The following is a 17,736-nucleotide window of genomic DNA, read 5'->3' as shown; positions in this document are numbered from 1 at the left end:
TGAAAAAAAAAACCAAAGACAACTAATTAATAAAATTGTTAACATAAAATAGTACTTCTTCATTTCCAAAGAATATATATTTTCGGTTTAGTATGAGTTTTAATGTATTCCCTCCGTCCTATGTTACTTGCACTGTTATTTTTCAGTTCGTCACTAACTTCTTATACTATTTATAGTTAAAGTTAGAATTAATACATTTAATTAATATGTTAGATTAAGTTAAGAGTTGTTTTATTAAGTGATGTCCCATTATATTTATCAAAAACTCGTGTTGAACTCAAATGAGACACCTAAAATGGAACGGATGGAATAATACATATAAAATAAGTAGTTTCACTAATATTTTACTTTAGTACAAAATTTTTTAAATTTATTCTATATTTTATATAAATAGTTTACTTAATGTTTTAAATTGATACATTTCGTCACCATCACTTTTCTTTTCTTTTTGTCAAGAAATATATTATTTAGAGTAAAACATTAAAAGAAAAATAGTTTAGATGAAATATATAAACTTAAAACTTTAGTTCTCTTTTTTTTTTTTGGGGAGGGTAATTAAAAATTTAAATAAGAGGCTCTTCGGTAATCTCCCACCACCACCATTCGTAATGAGTTGAGCCTTCGAGGTTATTTAATGATGATTCTAGAAATGAAGCGTATCAGAAGTCATAACTGAAGATATCTAAAGGGATGTTTAGATTTATTATAGGGTTTAAGTCTTTAAAAGAGAATGTAACAATGCTACTTCTTCCTAGCACTTTGGTGCTTGGACCAATGATTTTTTTAATATTATTTTCTATTAACCATTTTTTGAATCATATTCTAATTAATATTTGGATTTATTGAATTTTTCTAAATTATAAGTTTTAAATGAATAATAAATAAAGTAAACAAAATTCAAATGACATTAAATTAAATACTAAAATTGTTTTACAATTCATTTGAATTCAAAATTCAAGATTGATTTTAATCTCTCCTCAAACTACCTCTCTAGTCTCTTCTATGTAAACAGTACACTCTCAAGTCACAACCATGAAGCCTTTCAATCCTTTTGATTCATTTCCTCTTCCATATCACAATATATGCCTCGATTCCATTCTTGATAACGACCACTTCGATCTCAGATGACAAGTCCACGGTTGAACATCGATGGCCATGCATGCTTTGAGTATTTTCACTGCATAAGATAAAGACTTCAAATTATCAAAGAGATCAAATATGGTATACCTGTTCCTATCCGAAAATGTTTACTTCTCAGATTTTACAAATCTTATGAACTAAAATCAAGGTCATTCTACAAAAATATATGCAACAACACCTACTCATAGAGTGATAAATGAATTACATGAGGTAATACCTTTGCAAGAGGTGTCTGTTGGCTTTAGGAAATGCCTATAATATGGTAGAGCAATAGAGCGCATTGCTTAGTTAAGTCGAGTTTCCTTCCGGTCAATATCTTCTGAAGACAGCCACGAAGAACCAAATTAGGTAAACTCTCATTAAACCTCAACAATTCTACGAGATTGGAAACTTGGGAACAAACATCTAGAGTAAATGAAGAAACTGAGTATTACTATAGGCTTCCAGCAGTGCAGTGCAGCAAGAAGCAGGAACGGCTGATGAAGGTAGCTCCAATTGCATTCGAACCATAACGCAGTCGCCAATAGTTTACAGATTGCATCCTCATCCTCTGGATCAAATTCAGTCTTCCCTATTATCAAATAATTTACAGAATTGGTCAAGCTGAGTAGGCATTTAAGGATGAGACAACACTAATTCGCTATGAGAAGGGAAAAAGTATGTATTTCTCTCAATTAAACATTGGGCGAAGTATCATAGCTTCCATTGTTCAACAAATACAGAAGCTGCAATAACACAATATCGATCCAATTCAAACTTAGTAACATATTAAATTAGGTGTGGCACATAAATTTATAATTCATTTTAAAACAAATCAAAATTTCTCAAGCAACTTGATATAAATCTATAATTATTACTCCATCCGTCCCACTTTAGGAGTCCCGGTTGAGTTCGACACGGGTATTAAGAAATATAAAGGAAAGTTGGTGAAAAAAGATAGTGGAATGTGAGTCCTACTTTTATATATTAGTTTTATAATGAAATGTGAGTGGGAAAAGGTGAGTGGAATGTGAGGCCTATTATCAATAATGGAATATTCCAACCGGGACTCCTAAAATTGAACACCCAAAAGTAGTAAACCGGGACTCCTAAAGTGGGACGGAGGGAGTACTACTATAACTTTGTAACGATTTATATCATTAACTCTATTTTATCAAAAGGAAACTAGGAAGAAATGAATCATAAATGCAATTCAAACTAAAGTACATTTGCAGTTTGTTTAATTTTACAAGCACTAAAACTTAGGGTATTTGCACAACTTTGCTCTATAAAGCACAAACGAGCACAGAACTTCCAGCTGTGCACAAACACAACTTTTCGCAAACAAAGCCTTGAAAAGAACTGATCAGTAAGAAATTTTAGGTAAGTACACATGATTAATATTAATTGTTTTCAAAAGGATAAAAGCTTAAGACAGAGTACTAAACACCATCACATCTAGACATTGTTCCAAAAATATACCAAGAGAAAAACTTCACCCATGAAATCACAAAAAATGTTGTTTATACTTTATACCTCACCTACCAAGTAAAGAATAATAGTAGCAAAAATAAAGGAGAAGAGACGGCAGAGGTACCAGCATCATGTAGACTAATTCTCCCCAGAATTGTTCTGCGCAGAGGCTTTCTTAGGCCTACCACGCTCACGCTTTGCTGGTTCAAGGCCTTCGTTGGCTCCCGCGTCAGGTTTCATTAGAGGAGAAGGTTTCTCAGCCTTGTCCTCGTTCATGCTTTCAGCAACTGCATCTGGTGTTACGTCAGCACATTCTTGCACATTCACTTGTGTGCCCACTTCTCCATCAGCAAGCCTGCCTGGTTCTGCTACCTCATCCTCTTTTGTCCCTTCTGGCTCTCCAGCTTGGGCACCATTGTTGCTAGGCTTCTTTCGCTTAGAAACACTAACAGCATCTTCATCTATGCTGTCAGCATCTTCTCTCACTTCCACTTCTAAGCCCTCTCCTTCAGCATTCTCGCTTGAATTCAAGCTTTGGGCATCCTCGTTTTCCTTAGCCTTGGAGCTCTCCTCCTCCAACTGGTTCTGCAGCCTTTCAATCACATTCATCAACTCTCTGTTGATCTGTGCACATTATCATATTCAAGCTGAATCGTTAGCACAACCATTACATGTCACATCTATCATCCAAGACCAAGAATATACAGCCGGATGAAAATCCAAACAGAAATGAAACAAAATATAATGCATGTACCTGAGGATTTTGGAGGAAGTCAGAAATGTCTTGTGTGCAAGATGGGCACTTCATAACATTTTTCTGTGCCCGTAGCGTCCTCCCTCCAGTTTTTCTCTCTTTCATGTGAGATTGACCGGCAAAGGCGCCCTCTAAGCACGCCTTGCAGAAGTTATGCGCGCAGGGAGTAGTGAGTGGCTGAACCATCGCTTTCCGACAGATGAGGCAGCCAAATTCTGCATTACGGTTATTAAAAGTACTAAGATACAAAACAAATTGAGAATTGAAAAAAAAAAAAAATTATGCTTGATGAGAATGTCCACAATTAGTAATCAAAGCAGTGTTTGAATAGGAAAGGGAAAATTACCTTTCAGAAGCTTTTCTTTAACTGATTTAGTCCCGCTTCGATTTTTCCTCTTGGTGATCTTTACTTTATCACCGTCTACAAGCGTTTTTTGACTGGGAGGTTGAGGTCTCGTCCATGTCCAGATGCCCTTCTGCTCTTATACGGAAAATTTTGTCGGATGAGTCTCAAACTAATTTTATCCTAAGAATGCTAGACTTAAAGTCATGCAAACCTCAAGAAACAATCACCAATGCAACACAAGTTAGTCTAAGTTTCTTACATCGAAATCCCAGGCAGGACTCTTTTTCCTTTCTGTAATATCCGTAGCTTGGTTCAGCTCAGGAATTGAAGGCAAAGGCCTCGGACGATCTCCTTGGGTGTCACTACAAGCCAATAGTACATAGTTTAACATAGAGTTTAAGCATATATCATGCAAGACAAATATACAATAACTCACATGGTCCACGGTGCTGGATCATTATCACAACGCACAAACAGATAACGGCAGACCACAAATCCCTGTAACAATTTAAAAGGAATGTCATGAGAGTATACAAATAAAAATCACAGGTGAGATTTATATTTGGCAAATATTTACTTGTTGCCCCGCCTTGCGCCAGCACTTTTCTATCCTGTAAATCCCGTCATAACGCACACCCGTCTCTGGTGCGTAAGAGGATCGCTTTTCTTTGTGGGACCTGCAACAATAAAATGAATTATGACAAAACAACTACATAGATAAGCATTGATGTTTTTGTTAGACAGCTTAATTTCAAGAAAACTCAACAAGTAAAAGAAAGTGTCATCATCTAATTCAAGCGCTAAACAGCACAAATAACTATAGAAATAGCACTAGTATTAAGCATTAATTTTAGCTTACCTCACAACCCGGACAGGATAGCCCTCGCGACAACTAACTCTTAGAGCCTCATTGGAACTTTTGAAGCTCTGGTCAAAGGACTGTTTCTTGTTTGTCCTTTTATTCCCGGTCAGATCGCGTCCACCACTGTAACCAGCAATAAAATAGAGAATTTATGGAAAGTTATTAATAGAACCTTAAAAAGTAAGTATTGGCACACTATGCACATCCAGTTTCACATTAAGTTCAGACAGATTTCATCGCTAACGAGATAATATCATCTTAATCTTAAGTAATAATGCCAAATAGAAGCAGCATTTAATACCTCCCCGTGTAGAGAAACCATTCTCCGTGATCCTCATCGTCCTCATAACCACCCGACAATGCAACCGACTGGGCCCCATGATTAGATTGGCCCCCAATACCTGCAACATGGGGGAAGTGAGCGCCCCATTGCCTGCATTCCATCCTGTCTTCCCAAGTTTCCCCAACTGTAACACCTAAGCCCCTTGTCGGGTCGTACTCTGGTGTTATTGGACCAAGAAAATCTGAGGGGATTGTGACAAAAATCTTCCCGCTGCATGCGTTAGCCTTCCCAGTTCTTTTCGCACGCTCTGTGGTAAATGCTTTGTCGGGGCGATCTTGGTTGTGGATGAAGTGGGATACCTTCGCAGGGCCTCCCGAGCAGTTTGACTGTGCAGCTTTAGCCGTTCGGATTGCCATAACAATGGCAGAGTTAATCCGAGGCTCCTTAGCCATCTTGACCGGAATCATCTTCCGGCAAATAGCACAGGTCTTCATGCGCTGCTGCCCGGTCCATTTTTGGAAGCATTTCAAGCAGAAGTTATGACCACACGGCGTCTGAAAACAGAATCAAGAGTACACGGATGAGTTTAGAAGCTTTATTATCCTCAAACTTATTTGACTAAGGGTCCATTCAGTACACAAAATTAGAATTAAATTTCTATGTGTTGGATTCAATTCCAAATCCTCCGTTCGGTAATAGTGATGTCGTTGATATGAAGTGTGTGTGCAGTGTGTGTAGAGTGTGCTATGTGTGTGTAGTGTGCTCAATGTGTGCAGTTTATTCACACACAAGCAAGATGACTCTGTCCAAACAAAACTACAAAAACAGACTCATTCAGAACAATAATCATTTTCAGCAGATCAAAATCAATCCATACTTCATGAAAACAATAAATCAAAAACAACAACGTATTGATAAAAAAAAAAAATCATTGAAAAATCACAACAACAGCTCACACACAAGCAAAAACGATGCCGTCCAAGTGAAACTACCAAAAACAGGCCCCATTCAAACTAATAACCATCAAAAAACTCAGATCCTTCAAAAGGAAAAACCCAAATCAGCCACAGAAATCAAAAATCCAAAAAATTGTACCGAAACAGGTCGATCTAGAAGTTGCATGCAAATGGAGCAGTTGAACTGATCCCCCAAAATCCCCAAAACACCTCCAGCGCCGTTACCCTCCGTCTCTTCGCCTTCCTTCGCCCCTCCGAGCAGCTCCTGGCGCCGCTTCGCCTTCTCCAGGTCTGTGAGCGACGCATCGGCTTCGATCGCGCGGATCTTGTCCACCAGGCCGCCTCCGGAGACCGCTGGCGCGGCGCAGGATGAGAGATCGGAGCAGTCGGGGCACTCCCAGTCCGCCGTGTCCGCTAGGGTTTGTGGCCGGGCGGATGTGAGGCAGCACGACACGTGCCACGGCGTCACGCACGTCTTGCACGAGAGGATCTCCGCCTCCACAGGCTTCTGCTTGCAGACCATGCACACGCCGTCGCCGTCGCACGGGAGCTGGTTTGAAGACATGATTTCCGATGGTTTGATTGAGATTTGAGGGTTGCTTGTTGAGTAATGAAGACAGGTGTGAATATACACAGAGAGAGAAAGTGATGAATAATAGTGTGAATTTGGTTGTTGGATTCTCAAATTTATAGAAGAGGAATTTGGGGCTTTGGCGCGGACTTGAAAACGGGACTTTTTTAAGGAAACGTTTTGAATTTTTTTCAATTTCTTTAAATTTCCCTCTTGCTTCCAAGATTCATTTTCTAATTAAGCACTAGTAGGTAGTACTACATAATTCCATTGATTCAATAGTGAATTTATCGAAAAAAATGCTATGATTTTTATAAATTCTTGTACCGAAATAAAATCACCTAATTATAATATACTCCCTCCCCTCTGTCGTAGAAAAGATGTCACACTCATGTGATCGAGTATGACTGAAGACATTATGATATCATGCTTTACGTCGCGAAACTTCACAATTACTAGCTCTCACAAATATTCTTTACGTACATGCATCTAACGAAGTGTCGTTGTTAGTTGTTGTCATGAGATCTCATGTCGTCGTGTTGCTAGTGGTTGGTGTCTTTCCTTTTGTCTTTTCTTAAGTTGTTTTTACGTATTCGTTAATTAATGTGTTGAATTATATGATTATCCATTTTTATAAATATGTTGATGTGTATGTGTCGTTGCCATTAGCATGAGATTCCATGTTGTCGCACTGCATGGGGTTGGCGTCTTCTAACTCACCTTGCGCTTAACTGTCTTTTTATCCATTAGTTAATACACGTGTTGGTATGATTATGCATGTGTTGAATTATATGATCGAGTATAACCTATGACATTATGATATCATGTTTACGTCGAGACAGCTAATATTTTACAATGCTTTGTTTGTAATCAATTGCTCTTAAACAATATTCTTACGTGTGTGTCGTATGATCAAGTAAAACTTAGGTCATTCTGGTATCATGTTTATGTTAAGACAAATGCTCCTTGCGACACTCAATTTCACAATCAATAATTGTTAAAAAAATCTTTACGTGTTGCGTCTAGTTATGTTTTGCCATCATTCTCGTGAGGTCTCGGCACACTACTTATGGTTGGTGTAATTCCTTTTGTCTTGCGTCTAACTGTCGTTGTCCATTACTTAGTACACATGTTAAATTACATGATTATCCACTATCTAATAGACATGTTGATATGTGTGTATCAATATAAGATTATTCAGTAATTAATATACTTGTTGATGCATACAATATGTTACAATCCAATATTCTTATAAAAACTATAAAGACATGAGATATCATATGTTCTTGTTGATAAAATGTTGGACACGCGCGTTATAAAATCTATATTAGATTTGATTATTACTTAGAAAGTAAGTATATTTGAACTAAGAGTTACTTAGAACAACAAGGTGCATGACATTTCCTTAATTTCAGATATTATATTTGAATGTACAAATGTATAACTGAACTTGTCGAAGCTCACTTATTCTAACAAGGTTCCATGTAGAATATGCTATCAAATTCACCTCGTTGTTGTTCGTGTATCTGCGCATTTTGGGTAACCGACTCCAATTAGATAATTTTTGTAATGTGAATATGGCATGCATAATAATAATAATACATTTTTCATATTGCTGATTTTAATTATTCATGTATTTAAGGTAATTTGTGTAATTGTTTAAGTAAGGTAAATTAAATTCTTAATCGATTTAGAATTTTGACATATGATTTTAATTATTCATGTATTTAAGGTAATTTTTGTAGTTTTTTAAGTAAGGTAAATTAAATTCTTAATCGATTTAGAATCGATTTAGAATTTGTGTAATTGTTTAAGTAAGGTAAATTAAATTCTTAATCGATTTAGAATTTTGACATAGGAGAGAGAATAATGCGGAGTCATGAAATATTAGATCGGGAAAAAATGTATTTTAATCTAAAATTTCATGTATTTTAATACTGCATGAATTAAAGTGGAAGTTTGAATCAATAATGGAATGTAGAAATGATGATTGAAGAATTTTTTTTATTAAGAGGCAATTTTTCATTAAATGGTATATGACGCATAAGTATGGTTGGCAAATTTCATTAAATGATATATGCCACTTCAGTGTGGAACTGTGGATGGCAAATTTCATTAAATGGTATATGCCGCATCAATTTGGATGGAAAATTGCATTAATTGCTACCAAATGTTTGTTAAATTTATTTTATAATAAAATAATTACTAAAGTTCAGTATTGGATATCATTTAATATTTTCTTATCTGAAAGTTATAAAACCAAATAAGGTTTCTTTTTAAGTTAATTTATTATTTTTCGATGTAAATTTTCGTATAACTTTTGAAGTTAACTAATATCCACCCTGTGCGATGCACGGTTTACTTAATTTGTTGAAAACTAATTTTACATCATATTATCATTATATGAATTTGAAATATAATAATAAGAGATTGTGCAACATAAATGATATGATTAAATAAATCAAAAAATAAACAGACACAATAAATCAATAGCAGTAAGGTTAGGATAGTGCAAAGCGCAAGAGTGATTGACTTTATTTGTAAAAGTTACCGTATATGTATAGAACAAAAACAAATACGGAATTAGTGAATTTTGAATGCCTCTGATTTGATCAAACCAACATTTGCACCCCTAAATAACCACATCCAGCTGTGGATCCATCCATGTGAGGTCAGCCGACCCCACAAACGGCCCTAGAGTTCTGCCGGAAAACACTCAAAACAACCTAAATTGCTCTTTAGATACAATGAATAATGGCCCCGATCTTTCATTTCATATAGATATGAGATATCAGCACGTGATTCGTTGTGAATGATGACTTTGATCTAAAATTATAAGTATAGCACAATATTGAAGATGATTTTCAAAGTCTATAAATTAACTTTGGTACAAGCTTGTTATAATATGATTGATAAATTAGGTGAATTTGAAGGCCATGAAACTTCAACATTTGCCCCAAGGGACAACCTGCCAAAACTATTCAACAAAAATAGATATATACATAGAATAGAGAACTAGAAATGTAGCCAGTAACAATCAAAATCCCTTGAGATCAAGTGATTCTGAGGTGTGGGCAGCTATTGACAATCGTTTCCAAGGTAAATTAATAATGATTCTAGAATCATAATTCACCAACATGACATAAAAGTGAAAACGACTATAAAAACATATTCATCAAAATCTTTAAAATAAGCACAAATCACAATCACATTGTCCTAGTGGAGGTTTATAAGCACTACCATCACACGCACTATCATACTCACATTCCCTTTTTTCCCACTAGCCGTGTAGAGACTCGGAGATGGCGCAGATTAGGCATGGTTTTATCAATTGCTACAACTTGTTGTGAATAATACCTAGAGTTGCCAGAGCTATTCGTGATTAATCTGTATTCGGGGTTTGAAATCCAACAGTTGGTGCAAGTGAGTGATTTCAACATTGGGCAAGCCAAGCCAATGGTTTCAAAATCTTCTGGACTGAAGTGAAACCCCGCGATAAGGTGCAACTCTTCCAATTGTGGGAGTTTTTTTAGTGCCTCAGTTACTTCAATCTTTGTGACATCAGAGCTTTTGAGTGTAAGGCGTCGAAGCTGACTTGATCTGTTAAAACAACAAATTGAAATACTGAGAACAAAATACAAAATTAAAATCACACAAAAGGTAAAAGCAAACACATCAGATGGAAAAGAATGATTATATGTTTTATACCGCTGAGCAAGGTAGTTTAGGAAGCCATCCATTTCAAAACAGGCAAGCTTTAGCTCGACCAATTGTCCCTCGCTGCGATCCACTGCAAAGCGGCAAATGCTCCAAAATCTGTCAGCTGCGCAATCGCAAAAGCTGCCAAGTTTGTGGTGCCCGCAACGGCAGATGTTCCTGGCCGTGTAACTTCGTTGTATCAGATCGATCACGCGCCACATGGCAGGATTTTTGCAGAGTCTCCACCATGTACTGCACACTAGCTGCGCACCCATTACAATGTCTTCCGTGTCCAACCTTTGCAGGATATTCTCCATCAAATCGTCGGGCAGTTCGGTCCATGGCGGCGATGGTGGTGGAGGCGACGAAGAGGCGGCCATGCTCAAAATCTTCGATTTCTAGGGCTGGGAATGAATTGAAGGAGTTTTTATAATGTTAATTTTCAATATAATCACAATTACATCTCTACTGATACAGATCAATCACCTTATAGATATGGTTTGGAAGAGATATGATATGGAAGATACAATATAATCGTCTTTCCTTCTCTTTTGCTATATTTTTTCAATATATTCATTCTTGTTTTTATATTTAAAATATTCACAAACTGTCTTATTCTGATTTCTGACGACATTTTTCATTATTTGATATTGTATTAATTTAAGAACTATGTATGATCTCCAGATCATGATCTAATTTTCACTTTAATTTTGTGTATTCTTTTGCTCTAATTTTCACTGATAAAGATAATTATACGCACAAAAGAAACACCGTTTTGACCAAAACGATCCCACTTGTTCACAATTGCGTTGTATGGATATTTTAAAATGCAATTGTTCTAGGATGAGAAAAATATTGAATTAAGGTGACTACTTTTCAATCCACGGCTTTTGTAAATAGCTGGAATAACAAACTCCAAATAGGAATAACAATGAGATGTGAGTAGCTGGAAAAACAAACAAAGTACGTAGCATCATCCTTCACCAACCTAACTTAAAAGTGAACCATCAAAATCTAAGCTTTTTGAAGACAGTTATTCAAAATCAGGCTTGCAAGAAATAGAAGGCATCATAGGCAAAAGACTCAGAACTGGGCATAAGATACTTTATTTGTTCACAACATCTTTTGACTAGATCCCCTTGTAGATCAAGACCAGAGCATTCCTGAAGATGAAGTGATTCTAGGTTGGGGCAGCCATCGAGAATCGCTTCCAGTCCCTTGTTTCCAATCCAATATGAAAAAAGTCCGAGACAGCGCAAGTTAGGCATGTTTTTTCCAATGGCTACCGCATGCTATGTAAATTCCAATTGACCACCCCAAATGTTGCAATAAGTAAATGATTTCAACATAGGGCAAGAGATGCCAATGCTTTCAAAACCTTTTGGATTGAGACTTGGCAACATCGTAAGATGCCAGAGTCAAAACACTATTGTCTATTATACGATACACATCAACTACAAGGCATCGTAGCTGACTTTTGCCGATATCGTAAATATTAACACATTTTTTAAATGATTTACAAGTCCCTGAAACTAACTTAAAATGATTTTCAGAATCTAAGATGCCAGTGCAAATTAACTATAAGTACAAATATTTTAAGGTATGTGATTGACTAATTTTGTGTATATAAAGAGAAGAGAAGAGAATAAAACGAAGCTCAAAATATTGCAAAATTAAACATTTGTAAAAACAAAGTAGAATCATCGTTAACCAACCTAATTAAGAACGCTTGAAATCTCAGGTTTCAAGACTACAAATATTAATACTAATAACCACCAAAATCTAGTTACACCTCCCAGAATCTAGTGAGTGATTGTCCTCCAACTCCATCCTCCTAAATTCCAAAATCAAATTTAATATTTTGAAGAAGCCAACCAAAATATTTGTCACCGTCTAAAGACTTAGGATGCAGCCTCAGATCTTTTATTTGCTCAGAACATCTTTTGCCTAGATCCCCTTGTAGATCAAGACCCGAGCATCCACTAAGTTCGAGTGATTCAAGGTGGGGGCATCCATTGAGAATCACTTCTAGTCCCTTATTTTCAAAGTGAAGTTCACAGAGTCGGAGATGTCGCAGATTAGGCATGGCTTTTCCAATTGCTACAACTTGCCATGTCATGTCTTCGACTACACCGACACCCCAAGAGTTGCTACAGTTGCTATATGTAAAAGATCTCAACATGGGGCAAGAGATGCCAATGGTTTCACAATCTTTGGGATTGAGATCTGTTGGCATGATAAGGTGCAATTCTTCTAATAGTGGAAGTTTTTTTATTACCTTAGTCAAAGCAGATGGTTTTATCTCAAAGTATGCAAGTGTCAAGCTTCGGAGCTGACTAGATCTGTCAAAAGAGTACAATATCTGTGATTCTTGGAGAACAATGAATGAGGAAAATTATTGTTAACATATTCAATTAACAAGATAAAAGTAAAACACAAGTGTTGTGACTTATGAGCAAGAGAATATTGTGTTAGAACAAATTAAATCACAAACGATTAAGTGAGAATGATGTGTGGTGCATTATAGCAAATGAAAGAATTTTACCGATCAGCTGCGTAGTTTAGCAACCCATGCCCATCAAAATAAGAAAGTTTTAGCTCGACCAATTGTCCCTTGCTACGATCCACTGCACAACGGCAAATGGCCTCAAATTTGTTGTCTTGGCGGCAACGCATATTGTCCAAATGAATAACGCACCACATGGCAGGATTCTTGCAGACTTTCCACCACGTACTACACACTAGCTGCGCACTCTCGAGTCTCTCTTCAGCACTCAATCTTTGTAGAATATTTGTCGTCAAATCCTCGGGCAGTTCGGTCCATGGCGGTGATGGTGGTGGAGGCTGGGCTGAGGATGAAGAGGCGGCTGTCGGTATTGGAGGTTTTGTTTGGATCATCGCCTCGTTGGATTCGGATGTCGTTCCCATGCTCACTATCTTGGGATTTTTCAGGTGTATAAATTGGATGGTTATAGGGGTGAGTGATGTTTCCTCGATTCAAGTGCTCACAAAGACACGACCCTTCGTGTTCTAAATCAGAATTAAGAAATGATGAAAGTGAACAAACGGAGTAGTTTTTGAAGTGAATGATGGTTAACAACGATCAAATTTAACTAAGATGAAGCACCTCGGTTTGACTTCAATTATTGAGATTGAGATCAATGGTTTTTATGTCCAACAAATCCAAATTTTATACCACCAAAAACTAGTTTATTTGCTAAAGAATAGGTTGGTTTATGCATTTATTCAAAGTATATGTATGCATATATAGTATATGCAAAGTGTATAATATTGTGGTCATATATTTATGATTTGTGTATAATTTTTTTATTTTTTAAGAACCATAAATATAATTAGTGCATATTTTTATTCAATTTTTTGAAAATATAGGAAGAAAATTCAAATATAAAAATAAAAAATAAAGTTAAAGGCTATTAAGTCTTTTTAACTTGTCCACTTACTATATTTATTATTAAATCTATAATTAATACATCAAATTATTAATATGGCCTTATTTTGATTGTACAAAATTTGGTTGTTTATCATTACTCTTTTATGTCAACCGTCTAATTCTAACTTTTACTCCATTTAGTAGTACTACTATGAAAAAAAAAGTCACGTGAGAACATGATAAGGGCATCCGCAGCGCGGCTCGCCACCGGTTTGGTCTCGTCCCGGCGAGACGCGATGGCGGCGAGACCGTGTTGCAACAGATATCTCGTCCCGACGAGATTGGACATCCCGTCGCGCGTCGCGCGTATAAGAGGCTGCCACGAGCTGTCTCGCCACGCGCGCGGGCCACGTGGCACACGCTGGCGTGCGGCGTGACGCCCACTTTCCGGCACGCGAGTGGGCGTCGTAATAATGACATCATAATTCGATTTTTAAAAAATTTAAAAACGGTAATGTGATCGTTCAATGGTCGATTTTTAAATTTTTTTATTTATTTTTTATTCTATAAATACTCTTCTCATTTTCCATTTTACACACAAACACACATCTATTCTTTTCTCATTTTTCTTTCTTTCCTCTCCAATCACTTCTATAAATCATTCATTTATTTTTTTCATCTCCCAAATTTAATCCATTCATGGATCCATTTGAGCAAATGCGTCGAATAATGGAAGAATCGCTAGAGGAAGATCAACGTAGGGGGGAGGAAACCACCGAGCCTCCTCAAAGGCGACCCCAGACTTACATCCATCGTAACCGGGAGGAAGCTGCCGCAAGGTTGGAACGTGATTACATCAGTCGGAACCCAGTATGGGGAGATATCTACTTCCGTCGTCGTTTCCGTATGTCACGCGCGCTATTTTTGCATATCGCGAATACATTGGCGGCACGGGAAGAGTACTTCAGAGAAGGGTTCGACGCTGTTGGCCGTCCTAGCCACACGACGCTAAAAAAATGTACTGCAGCAATTCCGTCATCTTGCTACTGGACAAACGGCGGATTCGTTCGACGAATACCTGCTCGTCGGAGAATCCCCTGAGAGACTTTGTTTGTTGAACTTCTGCAAAGGCGTATGGGCAACCTTCACCGACGAATTTCTGAAGAAGCCAACCACCGCAGATTGTCAGTTTATGCTCCAACTTCACGAACAAGCACACGGATTCCCCGGGATGCTCAGGAGTGTCAATTGCATGCATTAACAATGGAAGAATTGCCTTGTGGCGTGGAAGGGGTTATACACGAGCGGCCACAAAAGGCACCCACCCCACCGTTATACTCGAGGCCGTCGCCGACTACCGGCTATGGATTTGACATGCGTATTTCGGGGTCCCCGGCTCGAACAACGACGTTAACGTGCTCAACAATTCAAACCTCTTTAGAGAAGTTCTGAATGGTAAAGCGCTGACCATTAACTTCATCGCTAACAATCGTCAGTATAAAATGGGGTACTATCTTGCCGATGACATCTATCCGAAGTGGCCAACCTTCGTGAAGACGTTCAACAGAGCTGCGAACGAAAAACAGTCTCTTTTTGCGCAGAAGCATGAGGCTGCTCGTAAGGATGTGGAGAGAGCGTTCGGGGTTCTCCAAGCTTGATTTAACATTATCAAAGCCCCGGCTCGTACGTGGTTTATGGATAATATGGTCGACATCATGTATACGTGTATAATTGCACAACATGATTGTCGCCGACGAAGGACCTGAGGCGGGAAATTTGTTCAACCCTGAAACCCCGGGAAGCTCTACTGCAAGTAGTCCGCCTCGAAGTGGAGTGCATCCGTCTTTGCAAGAACGATTGTCTATTCGGGCAAGGACACGTGATTCTACCGCCACGCCCAACTCCAGGAAAATCTAATGGAACACATCTGGGCAAAATTTGGCCACCGTTAGATGATCGTCACTAGAGAACTCCTTCTTTTGTTTCTTTGCCTCCATTTTTTTGTGATTTGAATTTAAGTGTGCAATTTGTATTTCTAGTCTTTTAAATTATGTCTTTTTTATTTTTTTAGGTATTTAAATTGTAATTTTATTTTATTTAAATTGAATGAGCTCGGACGACGTCTCCGGACAAAAATTGAGCCGTTATGGATGCTCTAACATGTTAGAACAAATTTTTGCATGGAAGATTAATCAAGGTGATAAAGAAAACACGTAAGCTATGGAAAAAGTCTACTTCCTACATCCCACAATAAATGACACATTTGGGTAATAGCACTAGATTTTAGGAAATATTCCCTCTGTCCTATAGAAATAGATCTTTTAGGATTGACACGGATTTTAATGTGCAATTGGTAAAGTAAGAGAAAAAAGAGTTTAAGTATTTGAAATTATGTAATGGATGACGAGGCCCATAAATAATAAAATTTAAAAAAAGGAAAAAAGTTGCCATAAGTGAATATGAACTATTTTTATGGGATATATGAAAAAAAAAATGTGACATATTTCTATGGTACCGAGGAGTATTCTTTTATGTGTTAAGTGAAGAAAGAAGATAATATAATTTTTTAATATATGAGAGAATTTTTTTTATAAAAAGAAATATGCTTAAATAATGTTGCTATTAATATTGTACGTATTGAAAATTGAAATAAGTGGCTCCTCGGTTACTCTGTCTCGATCCCTTAAAAATCAAGTTGTCAAATGGAATGAAGAGTCAATGAAAATTGAAATCAGAGGATTCTCTATTCACCTGCCCAAGAAACGCTTCTTATTCACACTGTCAAATCGAAACAAATGAACTGACTCTTTTTAAATTTTCTCAAACGTCGGGTCCTTAGGGATTCTATTTTTCTTTATATCATAAAAAAATAACAACAAATCTATGTAACTAAGAGCATCCCCATCCGTGCTCTTAGCTAAGAGCATGGAGGTGGGCTCGGACCCACTTTTATTCCTTGTCCTTAGCTAAGAGCACAACACCCACATCCGTGCTCTTAGCAAAGGACAAGCTCAAGGGTCCCACCATTCTATTATTCAATTTAAATACTTCAATTATTAAAAACATTTCTACATTATAAAAATACATTAAATAATAAAAATTACATAATTAAAATCCTAAAAAATAAAAATTACATAATTAAAATCCTAGAAAATAAAAAATACATAATTAAAATACTACAAATTAAAAATTACACACGTGGAAGACGAACCCTACTCCTATAACCCCAATTGTCTCTTGAGACCCCGGATCATTTGCTCATGTGTTGCAAGTTGATCCGGAGTCATCTGAGACGTATCGTTCATATAGAGTTGACTCAAGATTGCCCACAACGTGTTGTTCGGGGGTGGAGGAGGCACGAAGGGAGCGGGGGCAGCGGGGGCGGGGGCGGATGGAGTCGAGGCGCGACGGCGGGGGCGGTTGGCCGCCGCCTTCTTCCTTCCTTGCGGGCGGGAACTGCTCGGGCCAGCGTCGGGGCTACCCAAGTTAGCTCCGGCAAGCTGGGTAGCCACATCATCGGAGACGCCGTCGGATAGGGCAACCGACCTGGACCGTTTGCTGGAGGAGCTGGAGGAGGATGCTGCTATGCCGCCCCTATACTTCGGATGTTGGCGCCCCTCCTGCCAACAATCGAGGTACTTGAACGGTTTGTACTCCTCCCGTTGGTATGCCGCCAAGGCGGCAGTGATGATGTCGAGCTCGTTCGTGCCGCTCCCCGCCGACCGCTCTTCCTGGAGGTAAATCCCCTGGAACTTCCCGATTGCCTCGTTGCATCTGAACATGCAATTGCGAACCATACTATCATTACGATAGATGGTTCCATCCGGTCGGGTTTCATTGTAGAGGCGAGTGATACGCCACCAATAAGTTTCCCCGGTTTGGTTCGTGCCGACGTCCGGATCTTCGGAGACTGCCAAGTAGGCTTTGAACATCGCCATCATCTCACCCGGAGTGTACGGGGTACGGGTGCCACGAACAGGAGGAGTAGGAACAGAAGTAGGAGTAGGAGTAGAGCTGTTGCTCCCTCCCGATCCGGGTTCGGGTGCCCACCCGAACCTGGGGGCGTTTAGGTCGTGCAACGGGTAAGGACGGTAGCCACCCGGAGCTTGCGAACCTTGGGTTTGAGGAGGGGCCGTAAATTGGGTTTCCGGACTGTATCCGGCCTCGGAGTCGAACCAATCGTGGTTCCAACCGCGATTGCCGGAAGGGTGATCGCCGGAGCCGGACATAGTGTAGTGTGGTGAGAGTTTAGATGAGAGAGTATGAGGAAAAAAGATGAGAG

General features: G+C 38.3%; 3 protein-coding genes across 3 annotated transcripts; all 3 read right to left on the bottom strand.

Moving 5' to 3' along the window:
* Positions 1–2,730: 2,730 nt before the first annotated feature.
* Positions 2,731–6,358, bottom strand: LOC148929569 (E3 ubiquitin-protein ligase ORTHRUS 2-like). Its single transcript, XM_089057697.1, has 9 exons — positions 5,933–6,358; positions 4,856–5,391; positions 4,552–4,677; positions 4,270–4,369; positions 4,129–4,190; positions 3,952–4,054; positions 3,693–3,825; positions 3,347–3,561; positions 2,731–3,216 (listed from the first exon to the last, which is right to left on the bottom strand). Exons 1-9 carry the CDS (start codon positions 6,356–6,358, stop codon positions 2,731–2,733), a joined length of 2,187 nt encoding a protein of 728 aa, XP_088913823.1.
* Positions 6,359–9,624: 3,266 nt separating this feature from the next.
* LOC148929568 (putative F-box/LRR-repeat protein 22) lies at positions 9,625–10,443 on the bottom strand. The gene is made up of 2 exons (XM_089056932.1): positions 10,073–10,443; positions 9,625–9,964 (listed from the first exon to the last, which is right to left on the bottom strand). Exons 1-2 carry the CDS (start codon positions 10,441–10,443, stop codon positions 9,625–9,627), a joined length of 711 nt encoding a protein of 236 aa, XP_088913058.1.
* A 1,454-nt stretch (positions 10,444–11,897) lies between these two features.
* Positions 11,898–12,991, bottom strand: LOC148929567 (putative F-box/LRR-repeat protein 9). The gene is made up of 2 exons (XM_089056931.1): positions 12,609–12,991; positions 11,898–12,405 (listed from the first exon to the last, which is right to left on the bottom strand). The coding sequence occupies exons 1-2, from the start codon at positions 12,989–12,991 to the stop codon at positions 11,898–11,900; spliced, it is 891 nt and encodes a 296-aa protein (XP_088913057.1).
* Between the last annotated feature and the right edge of the window lie 4,745 nt (positions 12,992–17,736).

This window comes from Salvia hispanica, chromosome 4 (genome assembly GCF_029641045.1).
Source record: "Salvia hispanica isolate PSC_SH4W2 chromosome 4, Shi_PSC_v1, whole genome shotgun sequence".
NCBI classification, from domain to species: Eukaryota; Viridiplantae; Streptophyta; class Magnoliopsida; order Lamiales; family Lamiaceae; genus Salvia; species Salvia hispanica.
This window is presented reverse-complemented; position numbering and strand designations above follow the sequence as displayed.